The following is a 21625-nucleotide window of genomic DNA, read 5'->3' on the forward strand; positions in this document are numbered from 1 at the left end:
GGTCTAAGTACTGCAAAAGAAAGATAAGATATTGTTGGAGAAAACATACATAACGTTGGCAGAAGACTAGATACTGCTTCTAGAAGACTAGATACTGCTTCTAGAAGACTAAATACTGCTTTCTGAAGACTAGATACTTCCGACAGGTCTGAATACAGCGTCTGGAACACTAAATACTGCCTTCTAAAGACTAAAATTGCTTTGTGGAGACTAAATACTGCTTTCTGAAGACTAGATACTGCTAACAGGTCTAAATACTGCAAAAGAAAGATAAAATATTTTGGAGAAAACATATATAACTTCGGCAGAAGACTAGATACTGCTTCTAGAAGACTAGATACTGCTTCTAGAAGACTAAATACTGCTTTCTGAAGACTAGATACTGCCGACAGGTCTAAATACAGCATCTGGAACACTAAATACTGCTTTCTAAAGACTAAAATTGCTTTGTGGAGACTAAATCCTGCTTTCTGAAGACTAGATACCGCTGACAGGTCTAAGTACTGCAAAAGAAAGATAAGATATTGTTGGAGAAAACATACATAACGTTGGCAGAAGACTAGATACTGCTTCTAGAAGACTAGATACTGCTTCTAGAAGACTAAATACTGCTTTCTGAAGATTAGATACTTCCGACAGGTCTAAATACAGCGTCTGCTTTCTGAAGACTAGATACTGCCGACAGGTCTAAATACAGCATGTGGAACACTAAATACTGCTTTCTAAAGACTAAAATTGCTTTGTGGAGACTAAATCCTGCTTTCTGAAGACTAGATACCGCTGACAGGTCTAAGTACTGCAAAAGAAAGATAAGATATTGTTGGAGAAAACATACATAACATTGGCAGAAGACTAGATACTGCTTCTAGAAGACTAGATACTGCTTCTAGAAGACTAAATACTGCTTTCTGAAGATTAGATACTTCCGACAGGTCTAAATACAGCGTCTGGAACACTAAATACTGCCTTCTAAAGACTAAAATTGCTTTGTGGAGACTAAATACTGCTTTTTGAAGACTAGATATTGCTAACAGGTCTAAATACTGCAAAAGAAAGATAAAATATTTTGGAGAAAACATATAACTTCGGCAGAAGACTAGATACTGCTTCTAGAAGACTAGATACTGCTTCTAGAAGACTAGATATTGCTTCTAGAAGACTAAATACTGCTTTCTGAAGACTAGATACTTCCGACAGGTCTAAATACAGCGTCTGGAACACTAAATACTGCCTTCTAAAGACTAAAATTGCTTTGTGGAGACTAAATACTGCTTTCTGAAGACTAGATACTGCTAACAGGTCTAAATACTGAAAAAGAAAGATAAAATATTTTGGAGAAAACATATATAACTTCGGCAAAAGACTAGATACTGCTTCTAGAAGACTAAATACTGCTTTCTGAAGACTAGATACTGTCGACAGGTCTAAATACAGCGTCTGGAACACTAAATACTGCTTTCTAAAGACTAAAATTGCTTTGTAAAGACTAGATACTGCTGACAGGTCTAAATACTGCAAAAGAAACATAAGATATTGTTGGAGAAAACATTAAAAAGGCGCCGGCGCCCCCTTTTAGGCGACGCCCGGGTGCAGTGCACCCCTTGCACCCCCCGATAGCGCCACCTCTGCCACAGTCCAATCCTATGTTTGGTCATCGCAAATGAAACATATACAAACTGCTGGCTCTAGCCCTACAAACGCTTTAGCGCTGCCCTCTCGTGCTAGTTCATCTGCCGCTTCATTGCCAGCAACCCCAGAGTGACCAGGGACCAGATCAGAGAAACTCTGTTATTACTACTCAGTGTATTTAAAGTTCTTTTAAAATCGTACTGTCATGTTCTTTACCCCTCTCTCAAGAAGGATTGAAGGATTTTAGCACCCAAGTCAATAGCAAATACTTCTGCCTGGAATAGAGTACAATACGTACCCAGGTTGTAAACTTGCTTAATCCAATGTGTCTGACAGTATCTGTGAGCATGCAAACATCTGCCTGAACCTGAGAATTCGATCCATGACTGCCATTCAGGCAGTACAATGGTTTAATAATATGAGTAGGGAATAAAAATAATGGGCAATTTGGAATAAAACATGTTATAAACAATAAAATACCACATCATATAAATTTCTAAGAAATTCTTTATTAAATTGAGTTTACAAAAAAAAAAGTAATATCTTGTATATCATAAAACACTATTTTTTTTATAAATCGCTCTGGGGACGTGTCTCGATCCAAGATTTGATCGCTGGAACGGAACGCACGTTATTAGCGACGGCTTGCAAGTTGGGATACTTTTCGATCATGTTGGTTCCAAGCATAAAGTTAAGATAATCCAATAATCCGGTAAAATAGATATCGGCCCACGTAAGTTTTTTTAGCGCGAAATGACCGTTGTTTTTCTCGGCGATGCTTTCCAAACGCGTCAAATAAAACGGAAGTGTTTCCTCAATTAACGGACCTTTACGAGATTCTTTTACTGCCGCGTCTTGTTCATACCAATAATAAGCAATTTCTGAAAATAAAAATAAAACAGAACTAACGAAACATTTAAGAGATTATTTCCTTTAATTTACTTTGCCGTAAATCATTAATTGTGTCTACAACGGAGTCAATTTCTAAATTTTCCCAATCGGAATCTCCAACCAATTTAACTTTTTTAGCTACGTATCTTGTAATAGCAATACTTTGATGAGCTATTCTACCTGCTTCTTCATAAATTGGGACTTGACCAAACGGCATATCTATAATTTAATTAATTTTTTGTTAATTATTTTATCTTAGAGTTAATATATAAATTACCTGGTTTGATATTGGGCCAATTTTCCTGTTGAAATCGGTTATCATCAAAATTGATGTTACCGTACTTGAGGAGCATTCGAATCGGCTCCGCGAGAGCTTTAACCGGGAAATACGTGATTTTGATCTCGGACATGTCTGTTATTGGCTTCTGAAATTACAAGAATAATCGTGAAAACTCCGAGAATTCTGAATTGAAGTTTTAGATCGTTTCAATGCCTGTCATAACGTTTTATTGATTACACTATTTATTAAAACGATAAAAGAAATAATAACGGTTGTTATAACAACGGATGTGTTTCATATATTTTATGTATGTATCACAAATATATAATAATAAAATAAAATATTAAAGGATTTTTAAATATTTATGTTTTTCCAAGAATAGATTTTATTGATTATAAGTTCTTATACAGTGTTCGCCAAAAGTTAGCAACACGCGGTTTTTTTTTGTCCATCGCGTACTTAAGGGAATCCAATTTTAGGGTACCATGACCCCAAATTTCGGATATAAAGAAACAGAAGGGTTTTTACCCCTGAATGAACTGTAAATTACTGGGGCCTAAGTGCTTTAAGGGGCACACCTAGTGTGACCGCCTTAAAAAAAGGTGTTTTTCTTTAATTTTCTTAAAGAAAATTACTGGCTGAAATGTTTTAAAATTTTGAGGATATATTTATACATAGGTAGTAAGTATACACATAAATTTTCAAATGAAAAAAATTAATTTTCAGCGAGTTATTCGCTATCTCCCAAGTCACCAGGTTCTCCACTGCTGCAGTGATTGCAGCTTTTACCGTGGCTGAAATTAAAAAAAATAAACAGATTATTAAACTAGAAGGTATTGCCTATACAATGACCCACGATTATGAAAAAAAAATTTAAATTTTACAAAATGGCAGAGTTTTGAAAAAAATGTCGTATTTTGCTCAAAAATTGAATGATTTTTGGCCCATTTTTCATACAATCGAAGAACTGGAGGGTCATTGTACAGAGAAACATATATAAAATATGCAGAAAAAAAATCACAGCGATTGGATGATTTGTTTTCGAGTTACAACAACTGCAGCAAATTTGAAAAATGTAGTTTAGAGAAAAACGCGTTTAAAGATAAAAAATGATTGATTTCATTGTTTTTAATAAATAAAAATCATACTTACAGCTAATCAGCTATTCCAGGCCCATATAATTCACCTTCATCTTCTTCATAATATGCCTGCTGGGCTGTTGAAGCACTTCTTCGAAATGATCGACCTTCTTTCGTGCCAGCCTGTTGGCGATGCTCTGCTACTCGTAATCTTGTTTCATCTTTGCTAGCGGCAAAATCCCTTGCTGCAGGTCCAATTATCACTCCCATCACGTTAAATATTTTTAAAATTGATGAATAACCGTCATTGAATATTGACGTAGCAAAGTAAATCAATTCAATAGTTTTGAGACCATTGTGGAGGTGTTTCGGAGCAAAGTGCCAAAGTAAACCATTGTAGCTTTCGTTATTATTCTGAACTACTTCTTGAACTTTCGGATCAAGTGGGAGATAATCGTGCTTGAAGTTCAATCCTTCAGCTTCCGCGCGGCGATAAGCGCACCAACTCTCTGCGCCTTCTGGACAACTCGCATGGTTTGGATTCTTATCACTCGAACTCAAATGATGAAATGTAGCCCAGATTGCTTTATGCATTTTATCTACATTATCTTGATGTCGCATGATCGCTAGGCCGTAATACTTTTGAAGTTTATTAATTAAGTTGACAGTTAATTTTAGCGTGGTTTTACTTTTTCCTCCTAAGCTCTTATTGGCTTTCTTCAAACTACGGCATCGTGATCCCATTCTTTTTTTAACATGTAGACAGCACTGTAGTTTTTCTATCAGAATATTATATGGATTCAAATCTAATAATCCTTTATATGTGGCACTATCACCATCACCAATATATCGCGAATATTTCACACCGTATTCACTAATCGAGCGACCAAACATGTCTTTCACACTGTCGACTTCCATTTTTGAAGCTGATCCTTTATGATTTATGTCACAATCATCTTCGTGTAGTGAGAGCCATTCTTCGTAAGCTTCAGGATCGCTGTCTTTTTTATTTTTCCAAAAGACACAACTGTGACAGTAAGTAGACTTTACACTCGAATCGATGATTTTTTTACAATATTTTCCTGCAAGAGTTACTACACCAAAACGTGAAGTATGCCCACGTTTTCTCCACGTGCCATCTCCAGAAACAGTCAAATTTGTGTCTGAATTTTCCTTCTCTAATGTCTGCTTCTTCTCTTTTTCTACAGTTCCTTGCATACTGAATTTACAAATCGATTCTGCTGCTGTCCATAAATTCGAGAAACATCCAGCGAAAGTTTGATGATAAAATTTACTTGCTAAATCCATCAAACCGCAAAAAAGATTAATTCCGTTTATTCCCAAAATATTTATACCCAAAAGACGCATCACACTAAACGGATGGTGCGTTCCAGACAGTACGTCGCGCCTTTATCTTGCCTACATAAAGAAATAAGGCGCGACGTCCTGTCTGGGACGCACCATCTGTTCCGATTGGCCGGAACCCTCGCCACCCCGCAGAGCTTATTTCTGTTTCTTTTTAATTTGTAATTCCATTAAGTCGCTTTTAAAAAAATAGAGAGCCTTAATATTGAAAAGCTGATAACGGAATCCGACAACCAACATTATTTGACATATTTTGGTCAAATCCGCGAAGAAATCCACCCAACCGTTTTCGACATAACGGCGTCTTACTAAACCGCGATTTTCCGCGAAACTGTATGAAATATCGAAAAAATAAAACATGCCACTCATTGAGAACACATCAGACTACCACCTGTTCAAAATTAAAAATTTTTCGTACGATAGTTTTCGAGAAAAAAAATCGCAAAGTTGATAAAGTTGCCAATTCCGTAAAAAATCGGGTACATTTTTCATTTAACTCGCGGTAACAAGAAAACCGTGGATCCGAAAATTTTCAGATTAACATAAGTTACGTAGAAATGTTCAGTGATTACAACAAATTTTGTTGCAATTTTTTTTATGGAGCGGTTGCGAAGATATCGATCTCTAAAGTGAGGGGCCTTGACTTTTTGCACAGATAGTAGGTGTGCCCCTTAAAGGAATTCACCCTCACCTGTAGTTTTGTAATGCCAACTATACCGTCAAGGAATGTTGAATAAGGTAAGTTTAGTTTTCTTTTGTAATGTCAATTATACCGGGAATTAATGTTGAGTAAGGTTTTTGTTTTGCAACGTCAATCCAATGTTTTGGAAATAAATTATCCAAATAGTTTCGTATATCTCATATACTGTGCGCTGAAGTTGAGTGATTAATATTACATAATCTGAAACTGATCAATATATTATGGCGCCTCGGCTTTATCAAATCAAGTTTTAGATTTTTTGACCAATTAAGCTGAGATCTCATGCGGCTAAAACTCAACAATTAATATTATAGCAACCTGAAATTAGTCATTATATTTGATGGACTTTCTTGAATAATTAATTAACTTTATGGCTTTTGCGGGAATTTTATTTTTGCCAATTTTAAAGCAGAATCTTGTACATCTTGTATATGACAAAACCGTAAACAACAACAACAACTTTTTTATATCACTATGCTTACAACATATAAATTATCAACGGGTAAAGTGTCAACTAAATTATTCTAACACCCTCCCTCAATGTTTATAATGAATATTCTAATTAAATTAATCCTAAACCTTTCCTAAACTTCCTAAGTTTTATTTTATCTAACGATTTAGTCAGTATATCAGCTATCATATCTTCAGTAGGTAAATATTATATATTTATTTTATTTTTATTTACTAAATCCCTTATATAACGGTATTTCGTATCTATGTGCTTAGTTCTTTTCTTTAACTGGTCATTTTTGGTAAGTTTTATGCAACTTTGATTATCCTCGAAGATTATCGGTGTTACATTAATGCCTATTTCTGATAATAATCGCGTGTACCATTCAAGCTCTGTAGTTAATTCAGTTAGCGCAACATATTCCGCCTCAGTAGACGATAAGCTTACGCATTTTTGTTTTGTGCTGCTCTAAGTCATTAAATTGCCATTTAAGAATACACACAATAAAATTCCCGCAAAAGCCATAAAGTTAATTAATTATTCAGAAAGTCTTATTCAAGAAATATTTATATAGTATAATATATAATAAGGAGATATAACAGAAAGATTTCAAGATGGAAAGCGGAAAGCATATGGGTCAAATAAAGCTATTATCTAACAACAATTATCAGACATGGAAATTTCGAGTTGAGATGTTGTTAATTCGGGAAAATCTTTGGGAAGTTGTGACAAATGAACCATCAACTCCAAAAGAAGATATGTGGGACCTTACAGATAAAAAGGCTCGAGCAACAATTGGATTATTAGTGGATGATACCCAACTGAAGCTTATAAAAGGGAAAACAACGGCGAAAGAAATGTGGTTGTCATTAAAAAACTTCCATGAAAAGTCTACATTAGGAGTGACAACCAGACTACTCAAAAAGTTATGTAAAAGGGAACTCTCAGAAGGTGGTGACATGGAGATTCACATAAGGGAAATGGAGGAACTATTGGAGCAATTAACAACTGCTGGACATATTTTTCCTGAAGAAATGATTGTTATATTTTATTTACAAAGTTTGCCAGCTAGTTATGATCATCTTATAATTGCATTAGAAAACAGAACGGACACGTTGACAGCGGAATTTGTGAAACAAAGACTTCTGGAAGAGTATGAAAAACGAAAAAATCGGGACTTTGACGAAACTTCAAAGGCCATGAAGACACTGCAGTATTCTAGAGGTATAGAGAAGAAAAATATTGAATGTTTCTTTTGCAAGAAAAAAGGACACATGAAGAAAGATTGTCGAAAGTATATAACTTGGTTGAAGAAACACAAAGCCAAGATAGCAGAAGACAAGAAAGAAAATTCAGACAATGAAAAGGAAGAGTATTTGAGTTATATAGCGAAGGAAAATACCATAATTCATCATTGTAATAAATCCAACACTATAACAGGACAGCGAGACGACCAAATGTGGTACATAGATTCTGGAGCAACGGCCCACATGTGTAACAATCCAAAATTATTAGAACATATTAATAAAAACGGTGCCACAGTAGTTAGTGTAGCAGACGGTCGTAAGTTAAATGTCACAGGTACGTGCGTTATTAGAAGCATTGCTAATGATAGTAGTAATATGGTTATAAAGTTAAACAATGTTTTATATGTACCGAATTTAGATAGCAATTTAATTTCTGTTAGTAATCTAGTAAGTAAAGGGTTAGAATATTTAATGAAAAGGGAGGTTTTGTTAAATGTAAGGATAATATAATAATGAAATTTAATAAGTTAGGTAAACTATTTGTGTTAGATTTTGGTGAAAAAACATATAAAATATCATTGCCAATAATTAAAAGATGCGTACATGAAAGGCATAAGGTTTTAGCCCACCGAAATTTAACTGATATAAAGAAATTACAGTTATTATATCCTGAAAAGATTAATATTACAAGTTGTAACTGTTCAGATTTATGTGAAGAATGTTTAAGAGCAAAGATGACGCGACAGTTATTTATTAAAAGTAATAAAACCGAAAAAACAAATCCGATAAATTTAAGTCCAATAGAAGTTGTAACGAATCAAGGTTATAAATACATACTCAGTTTAATTGATGATTGTACAGACTATACAACTGTTTACTTAATAAAGGAAAAGAGTGATGTAGCAAACATAATTAAAGAACATATTAGTATGTTGGAAAATATATTTAACAGAAAACCAAAAATAAAATTCCCGCAAAAGCCATAAAGTTAATTAATTATTCAAGAAAGTTCATCAATATTGTGGTATAAAAAATGCGTAAATTGCTGACTTTTGATGAACACTGTATAATACTGATAATAGAAACAGTCAAAGCAGGACCGGATTATCCGATTAAAGTACATTCTCAGGTTTAAAATTATAACTAAATTTTACAATTTTAATAATTTTCGATTAATACCAACAATAATTGATTAAATCTTAATAAAAATCTCAACTTACCAGCTAAAAATAACCACTTTAATTCGGTTCAACCGGAGAATGATTTAACGTCAATTCTACTTTAGAACTACAACTGTACTGATAAGTTAAGACGTTTACACTTTGATTAAAACCGAGATGTTAAACGATTTTTATTGGAGGGGGTACTCCACAAAATTAAAAAATATTGCGAAATAACATTCTTAAGAGGATAACCTATTAGCAAAAACAACGAATACTATATTATTCAGCCATCGTTTAAAATTTTTGTATGTTTGTTACATCAAAATTTCTATTTTTTTATATAGTTTTTAGTGATGCATTTAGTTTTTTCAAAAAATGTCGCGTAACGTTTCTAAAATCACGTTTTAAAAAATTTTTAAAAACGGAATGCATCACGAGGTAGTGGAATGTAAAGTAAATCATATTTAAAGAGTTCAATTTTTTTATTAAATGCAGCAAATTTAAATAAAATGGGTTTAAAACGTGTAGTCCGTTTTGATTGCTTGTGGAGTATAAATACGGCAACATCGCAAATATTACTCCGTCCGAAACATTGCCCGAGACATAGTGTAGAGACTATGTAGACGTAGTGTCTCCCAAGAAAAACAAACCTGAAGCGATTAATATTTTCGGATAGATCAAAAAATTTGTATATCATTAATTTAAATTTAAACATTTAATTTACGTAGAATGCAAAACAATGTCTAAATGTGGCAATACATTTTTAATAATGAGAATATTTGCACAATTATCTGATCATCTACTATTAGATTAATTATTAAAATAAATACAAAATAAAAATATAAAGAAGCACCAAAGGTATATTTTAAAATAAATAATACAATATAAATAATAAAAAAATATATTAACTCATAAAAAACTAAAAATTTTCTTAATAACAATTTTTAAATTTTTTCAAATATTTTCTGATATAAGGGTACTAAAATTTTACATCATCGTAAAGAGAAAAACAATCTCTATCAAATGAGCCTAACGAAAGGGTACATTATCATTTAAAAAAATTCAAGTGTTATTCATTGCTCATTTGTTTTCTGAAATATAAACAATTGAATGCTGTCTTATTATGGCAAATAAAATATTAAACAACTTTTGTATAAAATGTTTTTTTATAAAGTTGATATATACTATATTCCATACATAATGGGCACCCTATATAAAAATTTATGGTGTTTCTGTAAGTGGTGGCATAATTTCAACCACATATACTGCTAGGAGCAAAAATTATGACAGCTAGTCTAAACATTTTTAATCTTTAAATACAGGTTGATTTATTAGCTCACCATCAAACTTTGACATATGATAGCTAATCCAATTACCAAAAAAAAAATGTTAATGAACATATATCCTATTTCAATTATTTACGAAATTATAACACTTTAAAGTTTTCTGCAGCGAATTTATTAATAGTCAGTAAAATCAAACATTCAACAAAAACAAAGTTGTCATTGTAATATATCAGTTTGCTGTAAGGTTTAATTATTACATACAAGAAGAAACTCAAAATGTACGCTTATAGCACTGAAGAGTATGCTGATATAATTTTAGTGTATTTTTTTGCAATTGAAACGGTCGACAATCAGTATCAGAATATCAAGAAAGATTTCCACAGCGTCATTTGCCATATTATTCAGTTTTTAGCGATTCTTTCAGAAGACTTTGAGAAACAGGTAATCCTATTCGACCGCATGTAGTTAATGTAGCGGACGAAGAAGCTGTAATTAATGCTGTCATTGATAATCCTTCCATCAGCACTCGAAGAATAGCACACAACATACATGTAAGTCAACATTTTGCATGGCGCGTATTGAATCGATAAGTCCTTCATCCGTATCGTAAACAGAACGTTCAAGCTCTACAGCCAGGAGATAATCAGCAACGGTTAGCATTTTGTGAATGGTTATTGTAGTAACATGCCCAAAATAATGACTTCATTTCAAATGATCGCTGGACAGATGAATCATGTTTTACACGAGATGGTATAAATAATTACCATAATGAACATATCTGGGCATTACAAAATCTGCATGCGATTAGACCAAGGAAATTTCAACAACGTTTCAGCATCAACGTTTGGGGTGGATTATTTAACAACAATTTACTAGGTTTGCATGTACTTGATGGACGTTTGAACGCTGTAAACTACAGATTTTTTTGAACAACACACTTTTCGATTTACTTGAAGATATACCTCTTAATGTATGTAATTCAAAATATGTGGTACCAGCACGATGATGCCCCCCTCATCGCGGAAGAATAGTTGTCGAGTGGTTAAATCAATATTTTCCAAACAAGTGGATTGGTAATGGTCCATTTGTTTGGCCACCTAGATCCCCCGACCTTAATCCATTGGATTTCTACTTATTGGGTCATATGATACAAATTGTGTATCAAGTGGAAATTAACACACGAAAACAGTCATTAAACAGAATACAAATGGCTGCTACTGGAACAAGAAATCAAGCAGACATTTTAATTCGGCTGAAGAACTCTTTAATTCGTCATTGTGAAGCATGTATTCCTTCTTCAGAAGGAGTCTATTTTGAACAATATTTGTAATATTTATGTGTTTTAAAAATAATGTAGCAGTTAATTATGATATAAAAATGAAAACTTTAAAGTGTTATAATTTCGTAATTAATTAAAATAGGACATATTTTCACTAACATTTTTTTTTGTAATTGGATTAGCTATCATATGTCAAAGTTTGATGGTGAGCTGATAAATCACCCTGTATAAATCAATAAATGGCTAAGGTATAGATTATCTGTAATAATTTTAATGATTTGTCATATACAGATAAAATTTGGTATACTGTGCAATTTTATAATGAGGAATCTGATAAGATCGCATTGAGGTCTTATATATAATCTAGAGTGCGTATGCTGTTGTCCCCACCACGCCTAAAATGAAGCCAGAAAGGTCGTCATGTTAGATGTACCAACTTAGCGGGAAATTCGAAATTCTTATATATACTTATGTAAGAATTTACATTATTATAAACTGGAAAGACAGAAAATAATAACCAAAACAAAACATATTAACTTTTTATTAATAAATAATTATTAATTATATAATATTTTAAAAGAACTTAATAATTTTTAACAATAACCCTTATAATTAACATAAACTAAGAAGAAAATATTTAAAACAATTCTGGTTGATCACGTTAACCTTTTGCTTATAAATAATTGTTAGTTTATTTTAAAAGAACTAAACATTCCTTAATAATAAACTTTACTTCAACTGCAATTGTTAATTTCAAGTCAAGTAACCAGAAACATTTTATAGACTGTTGTAAATAATCTTCCAACCTACCAAATTATAAAAAACATATGTGAAACAAAAATAAAATTTTAATAAAAATAACAATATGTTTATGAAAATTGTGAGGTTATTCTATTTTATCTTCTTCCGGTGAGGTTTCGGAGTTCGAACCAAAGTTCATATCATGCTCCAGCAACAAGGTGTCTGTTTGTCTGTTTATGTTTTCCTTCAAATTCTATTGTGAGGTTATAATTGTAGGTACAATAGAGACTTGAAACTATAGCTAAGTTCAGGTCGGTACATCCAACATGTCTGACTTTCTGATTACCCCCACCACCACCACATACGCACTCTAGATTATATATAAGACCTCAATGTAAGATCGGCATCCACCAACATCCCTTTTCGTGAAAATATATAATTTTAACTAACAATTGATAATAATGAAATACTAGCAATAACAGCTATGTTCCAAAAAGCGGCCCCGACTCGTATTCAAATGCATTCAACTAAGAATAAAATCAACCAAATTGGAATCTCGTTTCCAATTTTTCGCCAGCTAGGTAGGCCTCTTAAAGACTTAGTTGTTCTTTTCATAACATGATGTAATATTCGCAATATCTGTTTCTAAAATAACCTATCGACTTCGCAATGCGTTTAAGAAACGAAATTTAAAAGATCGAAACTAAATTATAAAGCGTAACTCAATATTTACACGGGAATTTCAATTTCCATTTCGCGGCGAAAATTCGCGTTTGAAAAATCCCTTTTAATTTCATACCGAAAATTGCACATCAATAATTATGAGTGTTTGTTTGGAAAGTAAATTAAATTTCTTTTTGATTTATCGATAAGTAATTTTAGTAGTATTAAAATTTATAAATAAAAAAATTAAATATATGGATGTTAAAACAGAAATATGAAATTTTAAAGTTCCGACCTGGAATAATAATTATCCTTGAAGATTGGAAGGTGGTAATAAGAAACGAGTTATATTCCGCGACGCCGACCACTTTAATTTCCCCATTTATTATTGTATTAAAGAAGAATTTCGTATTTCTTGCTTTTTTTGGGTGGGTGAAAATTTTCCGGGGAAAATAAGAAAAAAATTATTAATTTTCGTGTAATTCGTTATTGTATAATACCCAGCAGTACTGAGAGAATACATTAAACGGTCGTTTTGTTGGTGAAATGCGACATTTCCTAGTGCACGTGGGAACATTCACCAACTTCGACACTTCAATAACTAACAAGCTGATTTGTTAGGAAGTTTCCATCAAAACTCTGTATGTAACATTCACGGGAAGTTCTACTCAGGTGTTAGCAATTTTAGATGTCTACATTCGCTTCAAATCCTATAACCAAAACTTCCTTTACCCCCTTTAATTTAAATTTTATGATATAGATTAAAAATGTGTGCTAACGAAGTATTTACAAAGCATGCAGGCGAGAGATACGGGTTACGTTTTTGATTTGTAGGGGAGACGAATGTCGGAATAAACTGATGGAAAGGTCGTATACGAAAAGGGCATAAATTACCGTACATTCAGGTCTTGTTTGCGAGATATGCGATTTCGATTCAATTTCATACGAGGGTGTATTTATCGTTTCTCTGCGAATCGGAGTTTTTCTTTATTTCCATTCATTCTCAACCCTATATAGGTACTTTTCCAAGGTATCACCTCGATTCGTATTGATTTTTTCTCAATAAATATTATTTATTTAATAGTATTAATTTTTCGAGATAAAAACCTTATCATAATCATAATCATAATCGTCTAAAAGTTATCTGCTGGTTACGAAGCAGAGAGTTATTTAAAAAAACGTTCTATTTTTTAATGGAAAACTTGAGACGTCCTTTGAGTTGATATAAAAAAAAACATCCACTTTGAAGAATTAATCTAAAAAGTTTTATTGCAAGCTAATTCACTCCCAAAGTTTTGCAATAGAGAAATTGCTTTATAACATTTTTTCAAACTTAATTAATAATATTTCACTTTTGTATCATTTTATTGATAACGTGATTTTGCAAGGAAACGTGATATAACCTCAAATATATTCCTTTGCAAGCACAATTTCATGTAACAAATAGCAGATATGACGTTAAGGTGCTCTGAAAGCTTTATCTTCAAAGAGAGCCCAGTCTCTTTGCCGTTTACGACGTATTTCCGAACACACGTTTATATGAACTTTCCCTGTAGAGAATTGAGGCATTTGAAACCGTTTGCAACAAAAGAATTTTGTGCAATTTAGGAAAGAAACCTTATATTTAAAAAAATAATAAAGTAATGACGCGTACGTACCAAAATTGTGATGTATTCTCACAACAGAGTGAACGAATAAGCCGATTTAGTTGAAAAATATGACGCGGTTTATTTTAAGACAAAGTAGGTTAAACTTAGCAGTTCGGTGGAAGGAAGAATTTAAAATTCAAATTTTTAGATTGATTTTTTTCTCCTAATTCTTTTATAATAAATGCTTAAATTATGAAATAATTTGAAGGTTATTAAGTTCATCATTAACAATAAAATGTTGCGCTGAAGTACATTATCAAAGTATTCCACAAACATTAGATATTATAATAAGTTTTAGCAAACCCTGAAGTGTAAGGAATCTCGCAGCGTGAATAGATACAAAATCGCTATTGCCAAAGCATACTCTTTTAAGAATATCGACCCTATATCTAAAAATAACTTCTAAAATACCAAGGATCAAATAATGTGATATCAAAAATCAATTGGAAGAAATCTGCGAAGTCTTATTAACCGGAGAAGCTGAAATGATGAAATTACAACGTTTTGTACATTTATTTATTTATAATCAATAATCCTCTTTTATCCACAGAGGTGTCGAGGAGGTTTTACAGCTTTTAAATATTTTTCCATCACTAAACACCCGACTCCTCTATACAGGGTGTCTCAGTGAGACCGGCCATTAGACATTTCTGTGGTTCTGGCCAAAATAAAAAATTGAGAATTCAAACTTAAGTATTATCAATTACGTTCTCTTCGTCTAAAATATTTTCAGTTTTCTAGCACTTCCGGTTATACCGGAAGTCGCCACCTACTTTATTTTTTTAAATGGAACACCCTGTATATTGTTACATATTTGGATTTGTCTGTTTTGAAGGTTTATAAATAACTTTACTTTTTGCAATTTGATTCGGCCGTTCTCGGCCAATCAGACTTTGACGTTTGTCAATAAGTCATTAAACATTTGTTTTCCATGGCACACTAGGCTAAATATCCATATGATATGTGTGCATTTTTCAAAAAACCCTAATTATCTCCCAAATTATTAATATTAGGTATGGGCCATATGGGATATAAAAGATGTAGAATGAGACACTGAAGACGACTAAAAAATAAAATATAGGGGGTGCCATTTAAAAAAATGAAGTTATGGTACTTCCAAATTTTGAAAAGTTAACGTGCCATAGTAAAGTGGCCAAACGTTCTAGACAGCCGTTCTTGGCACCAAAACATACTCCATCATGTTGTTTAAGCATATTCTGAATCCTAAATAGATATCCCAAAAATCGAGTGTTCTCTGATTTTTTGAACAAATGTCCGCTGGAGCAGATTTTTCTAGAAAAATTCGAATAACTCGAGAACGGCAGTATCAAATTGCAAAAAGTAAAGTTATTTATAAACCTTGAAAACAGACAAATCCAAATATGTAAAAATATACAGGGTGTTCCATTAAAAAAAAAAAAGTAGGTGGCGACTTCCGGTATAACCGGAAGTGCAAGAAATCTGAAAATATTTTAGTCGAAGAGATCGTAATTGATAATACTTAAGTCTGAATTCTCAAATTTTTATTTTCGCCAAAACCCCAGAAACGTCTAATGACCGGTCTCGCTGAGACACCCTGTATATCAGCAAATTATTCTTTAGTGTTAATTGGCCTTTACCTTTCTTTTTGGTTTCAGTTAATGCTACAATACCGATTTCTTAGTGCTTGATCTCTTCTAATAACTCTTTCTCTTTACTATGTATGCCTCTTACGTTCCATGTTGCCATTTTTATTGTATTTTCTTTTTGATTTTCTTGTATAATAGATAATCTTGTATACAGGGTGTCCCGCAACGATTGTACAAAACTGCATCAGCGTAGTCTATGATCAAAAATAAACAAAAAAAGCCTAATAAACATGGGTCCGAAAATGGACCATTTTCGAGATATTCAAAGATTTAGTTTCATAAGTTGACATTGTTAACATCATGAATTTAAATTTGTTTTTATAATAATTAAGTCGTTACTATGATTACGATAAGTTGTCTAATCAAAAAAAAATAATAATACTACACGAAATTATTATTTTACTATTTAATTTTTTCAATTCAATTTGTTAAATATTCGTTGTTTTTATGCTGGTTGAACGATTTTCTTCGACAATCTTTGTTACTTGTTTTGTTAAATTATTAATGAACTGTATTAATTAACTTAATATTAATATACAGATAAATGGAAAAGTTCGCTGGTTGTACCACTACCCAAAAAATCTGGTCCTCACACTTTAAATGATATTAGACCCGTATCGGTTCTTCCAGTTCTGTCTAAGGTACTGGAAAAGATACTGGCATCACAATTGACGAGTCACCTAAATCAGTTTAAAATCTTGCCCGATTTGCAGTCAGGTTTTAGATCTGGCTACAGTTGTGCCACTGCGCTGGCAAACGTTATGGATGACATTGTTACGGCTAGGGATGCGGGATTAACTACAGTGCTTGTGCTTTTAGATTTTTCAAAGGCTTTTGATATGATCGATCATAGGTTGCTGTTATGTATGCTTCATTATGTTGGGATGAGCCGGTGTGGTGTTCAGTTGATGGACGATTATTTGCGAGATCGTACACAGAGTGTGTTGTTTGGGGGCAGTCGATCCAACATCTTAAATGTGAAATCGGGCGTGCCCCAAGGCTCAGTGCTTGGTCCACTGCTGTACTCGATATATACACTCAATATTCAAAAGTACATTCGTACCTGTCGCTATCATCTCTATGCGGATGATACACAGATATATTACTCCTTTAAGCCATCGGATGTTGCGTTAGTTTCTAGTCAAATCAATCAGGACTTGAGCGGGATTCTTCGCTTTGCGGATGATCACGGTTTGGTGGTGAATTCGGATAAAACTGTTGGGTTGGTCTTTGCGAATGGAAGAAATAAACTGGCTGCGCAGCGGGATTTGGGATTGCTTATTGGAGGGGCTGAGGTGATGTATCAGGATTCAGTCAGGTATTTGGGAGTCTGGATAGATTCAGAATTGAGATTGAGGAAGTTTGTGTCCTGCCTGGTCGGGAGGGCGTTTGCCAGTTTAAAGCTGTTATATTCACACAAAGCGGTTTTGAATATCAAACTTAGAAAATTGTTATGTGAGTCATTTGTACTATCACATTTTAATTACTGTGATGTAGTTTATCATTCGTTTATAGATCAAGTTAGTGCTGGTAGAATTCAGAGAGTGCAGAATAGTTGCTTACGATTTATTTACGGTATTAAACGTCGTCAGCATGTTTCTCATGTGTTAGAGGCCGCCAATTGGCTAAATATGTGGAGGAGAAGGGTTTTACATACCGCTTTGTTTTTTCATGGTGTTGTGACTTGGCGCATGCCTCCTTACCTGTACTGTCGCATAACTTACAGAACTGATATTCACAATCTTGGTACTCGATTCAGGGGTCAGGTCGCAATTCCAAGGCATAGGACTCAACTATTTAAGAAATCATTTTCATACAATATTGCAAAGTATTTCATTGATCTTAATCGTTGCTTTTGCTTTAAGTCGAGATATGAATTTAAAAAGGCCGTCATAAAATATTTGTCTGAGCTGCGGTGAGGGTGGGTTCGTTGGGTGTGGCAATGTTCGATGTGTTTAAACTGGTCAGTTGGTGGTTCTGGTCAAAAGCTGTTTGAGGTATTTAGCTTAATCCATCTATATTGTTATATATCTATAGTTTTTCTTTTTTTTCCGAGCTGCGTGGAGGAGTGGATCGTGACTATGTTACGAGCCAAACGCAGTCCATTTGGTTGCAACCCCGTTCTATTGTAATATATATTGTTTTTGTAAAGTTTTTTTTGTTTATTTTCTTTCTGATTTCTATATATATGTAAAGTATGTGGGTTGTGCCAATAAATATTATTATTATTATTATTATTATTATCTTATTATTTATTAAACTTTATCTTAACCATCGTAACCGTGGTAATCATATAATTACTGCATCTAAATCGTTAGAATTAATGATGTTTACAATAGGTCAGCTTATGAAACTAAAACTTTGAATATCTCGAAATTGGTCCATTTTTGGACCTATGTTTATTAGACTTTTCTTGTCTGTTTTCGATCAGAGAAAACGCTGATGCAGTATTGTACAATCGTTGCGGGACACCCTGTATAAACTAGCACCTCTGCCACAAGCGACCTCGTCTTAATAGAGGTACATTTCAGTCCAATTAAGTCAAGGTCGCTTGCGGGCGATGCGCTACATTTAATACCATATCAACACAAGACTGACGTCAAACAACGTAACACCTCGACCGTAATTATCCTCGGCTAAATAAACTGATGTCCACGATATCACTCACCATAATGAGGGCACATCTGGCAAGAGTAAAGGGTCATTATTAATCGTCTTTGATCTTATATTCGTAAAGTTACGCAACGGCCATGACGTTGCAAAAAAGGTTAATGACTCTAATCCACAACTATAACTCAATATGTTGCTTTTCAATTATTTAAAGAAAACGAATTATGCAATTTTTTAACTTTATTATTATTTTCTTAGATTGTATCAATCGATTGTGAGTTAAATAATAATTATAAGCAAGACATAACCGCAATAAGCAATCGTTTTTAATGGGTGTACGAGTAATATATTTTTTTAGGATATATTATTCAATCGAAAAGATTGCACAGGATGTTGCTGAAATAGAGTACGCGGACATTAGTTACTCGTCTACGCCAGGTGTTACAACATGATAAATCACGTACAATACCCAAGTGCAAGAATACAAATGACGTTACATACCGCGCATATATAGTCATAAGGTTTTTTTTCAATCCCATCATTCCAATTTACACCTTTCCACAATGAAGGTAAGTTTATATTAATATATTATTATTTACCAACCTCGCCATTTACTTCTAATTAAGATACAGTTAATGAATCGACATCAAATCACTGCTTATATACCAATAAGTCTTAAATAAACAGCAATTACTGCACCACTGATGTTTGTAAATCATCACTTGGTAACTGTAAACCCTAATTTGAAGCAATATAACCCCCAATTTAGTGTGATTGGCAAAAAAATAATACTAATTAATTGAATTTAATTTTTAGATAATGAAGAGATTATTTTTCTTGGTTGTACTATGTACACCAACGTTTACGGAACAATTCCCTCCTTATCCTCCAAGCGGTTGGCGACCTGAAGGTCCTGCATTCGAATTACCTAATTTGCAAAGAAATTTGCAATTCAATCAGAGGCAGGAGATTCCCCAACAGGGCTACAGCCCCGTTACCTCTTTTGCCCTTCAAAATCCTTACGAAGTTTATGGCTCAGCTAAAATTCAAACAACCGCATCGAATGTTGGAGAAAGCTATCGTACCGAACAAGAAGGATTTCATCAGTTAACACCGAAAATTCACGTCAAACAACCATTCAAACCTCCCCATGAAATAAATAATGACAGAAATGAATTAATAGAACAAGAAATGAGATCAAGACAAAATTCGAAACTTTTAAACGTTAACAATTATTTACCAAGCCCAGAAAATTTTCCAATTCAACGAAATAATAATGATTTACCAAATATTGATATTAGAAGTGGATCAGAACAAAATAAGAATAAAGATAGCAATCCCAACATTCGAACTGAATTAATTCCCAATTTTCCAGAATACAATCCCAATATAACTCACGTAGAGGATAGAGGGAATCGACACACACCTAGATTTAACGAAAATAATATCAATCCTAAAAGAAATAACACTCAAAGCGAAGTGGATAATAATAACAATAATAATGACGAATTTGGGAAAAGAATTCGAACGAGAAAAGTTAAAGTTATCCGCAGAAATAGAAAACCGTCAAGGGAAAGAGAAAATTAAATAAAATGATTTTTGTACATAATATAAATACCAAAAATAAATAAATAGTTATTAATTAAATAAAATTAATTAGTTTATATTTAACTTTAAGCTATTTAACACTAGATGGCGCAATAAAATGACAAACACAATAGAAATGACATTTAGATAACCTATAAATATGTCAATAACAAAAAATTTAATTTTTCTGTTAAAATCACAATCAAATGATGAAAAAGACGATAAATATGAAATTATTTTACGAGAAATTGGTTTTCAGGTGATTCAAGTAAAAACGATTGATTTTAAATACAAAAATTTAAATCTTCTAGAAAATAAGTTAAAATGCCCCAATGATTATGCAGGAATGATATTATCAAGTCCACGATGTGTTCTTGCTGTAAAATATGCATGTAAATTACCTAATGAATGGAAATTGAAGGAAAATTACGTTGTTGGAGAAGCAACATATGAATTAGCCCAAAAAGAACTTGATGTTGAATGCGGTGGAAAAGAAACTGGAAATGCAGATAATTTATCAATTTGGTTATTAAATAATAGTGATAAAATTGCAAAAAGATTTTTATACCCCCATGGTAATTTAAAAATGGATATTTTAAAAAACAAACTTTCAAAAAGTTCGATTACTTTAGAAGAAGTTGAAGTTTATGAAACAGTTACTAATGAACATATTGAAGAGGATTTTGGAAAAGTTACAGAATCTTTAAATGTTTTTCCTGAGTATATTGTTTTTTTTAGTCCTTCGGGATTAAAGGCGATTGAAACAATTTTATTTCAATTACCATTAAATTCAATGAAGGTATTTAAATGATTAGTAATTGTTTATTTAAGTTAATTAATTTCATTTTAGTTAATCGCAATTGGACCAACGACCGAATCAGCTATGATTAAATTGGGATTAACTGTTTTTGGTGTTGCTGAAAAACCGACTCCAAGTGATGTGCTTAAATTGTTAAAATAAATTGTATATATATATTTTTTTTAATTTTGTTGACTAATAATTATAAGAATACATTTTTAAATTGTTATACACTTGAAGAAATATTAATTAATTATTATACCCGACAAAGTATGCAACCAATATCACAGATTGGTATTGCAACGCGACGAAAGTTCCTAAAAACGATGGCGACAATTCATTAACTTTAAAAGCCGTTTAAAATATATTTAGATATATTTTAATAAGTATAAAAAATGCTAACTTTCTGTCCTTTTGTTTAAAATAATTTTTAGTGTATCCATAGATTGAAATTAATGTTTAAAGTAGTGGTTATTTTGATTTGTTTATACTATAGTTACTATACTATTGTTTATACGCTAGAAACAACGATAGTTCTAAAAAGAAATAGTTTAAAATTATCCAAGCTACCACTACAT

The 21625-nt window shown here is 32.6% G+C and overlaps 3 protein-coding genes across 6 annotated transcripts; 2 read left to right on the top strand and 1 right to left on the bottom strand.

The window, feature by feature from the left end:
* Window positions 1-2118: 2118 nt before the first annotated feature.
* On the bottom strand, window positions 2119-14476 carry LOC111421562 (glutathione S-transferase-like). Of its 4 annotated transcripts, none has more exons than XM_071193913.1 (4): window positions 14433-14476; window positions 2798-2945; window positions 2572-2739; window positions 2119-2510 (listed from the first exon to the last, which is right to left on the bottom strand). In XM_071193913.1, exons 2-4 carry the CDS (start codon window positions 2928-2930, stop codon window positions 2200-2202), a joined length of 612 nt encoding a protein of 203 aa, XP_071050014.1. In that variant the 5' UTR covers window positions 2931-2945; window positions 14433-14476; the 3' UTR covers window positions 2119-2199. The 4 variants fall into 4 exon arrangements, with proteins under 4 accessions (XP_071050014.1, XP_022910500.1, XP_071050013.1 ...); XM_023054732.2 differs by lacking the exon at window positions 14433-14476 and adding an exon at window positions 8863-8958; XM_071193912.1 differs by lacking the exon at window positions 14433-14476 and having other exon boundaries at window positions 2798-3037.
* A 4493-nt stretch (window positions 14477-18969) lies between these two features.
* On the top strand, window positions 18970-20319 carry LOC111421564 (GATA zinc finger domain-containing protein 8-like). Its single transcript, XM_023054733.2, has 2 exons — window positions 18970-19230; window positions 19478-20319. Exons 1-2 carry the CDS (start codon window positions 19225-19227, stop codon window positions 20246-20248), a joined length of 777 nt encoding a protein of 258 aa, XP_022910501.2. The 5' UTR covers window positions 18970-19224; the 3' UTR covers window positions 20249-20319.
* Window positions 20320-20374: 55 nt separating this feature from the next.
* On the top strand, window positions 20375-21280 carry LOC111421560 (uroporphyrinogen-III synthase-like). Its single transcript, XM_023054731.2, has 2 exons — window positions 20375-21047; window positions 21099-21280. Exons 1-2 carry the CDS (start codon window positions 20409-20411, stop codon window positions 21207-21209), a joined length of 750 nt encoding a protein of 249 aa, XP_022910499.2. The 5' UTR covers window positions 20375-20408; the 3' UTR covers window positions 21210-21280.
* The last annotated feature ends 345 nt before the right edge of the window (window positions 21281-21625 follow it).

This window comes from Onthophagus taurus, chromosome 2 (assembly GCF_036711975.1).
Source record: "Onthophagus taurus isolate NC chromosome 2, IU_Otau_3.0, whole genome shotgun sequence".
Taxonomy (NCBI): domain Eukaryota; kingdom Metazoa; phylum Arthropoda; class Insecta; order Coleoptera; family Scarabaeidae; genus Onthophagus; species Onthophagus taurus.

Coding starts and splice junctions, on each gene's coding strand:
- LOC111421560 (XM_023054731.2), top strand. CDS start 20,409: ATGTCAATAACAAAAAATTTAATTTTTCTGTTAAAATCACAATCAAAT. Junction 21,048..21,098: donor TACCATTAAATTCAATGAAG/GTATTTAAATGA, acceptor ATTTCATTTTAG/TTAATCGCAATTGGACCAAC.
- LOC111421562 (XM_071193911.1), bottom strand. CDS start 5,247: ATGCGTCTTTTGGGTATAAATATTTTGGGAATAAACGGAATTAATCTT.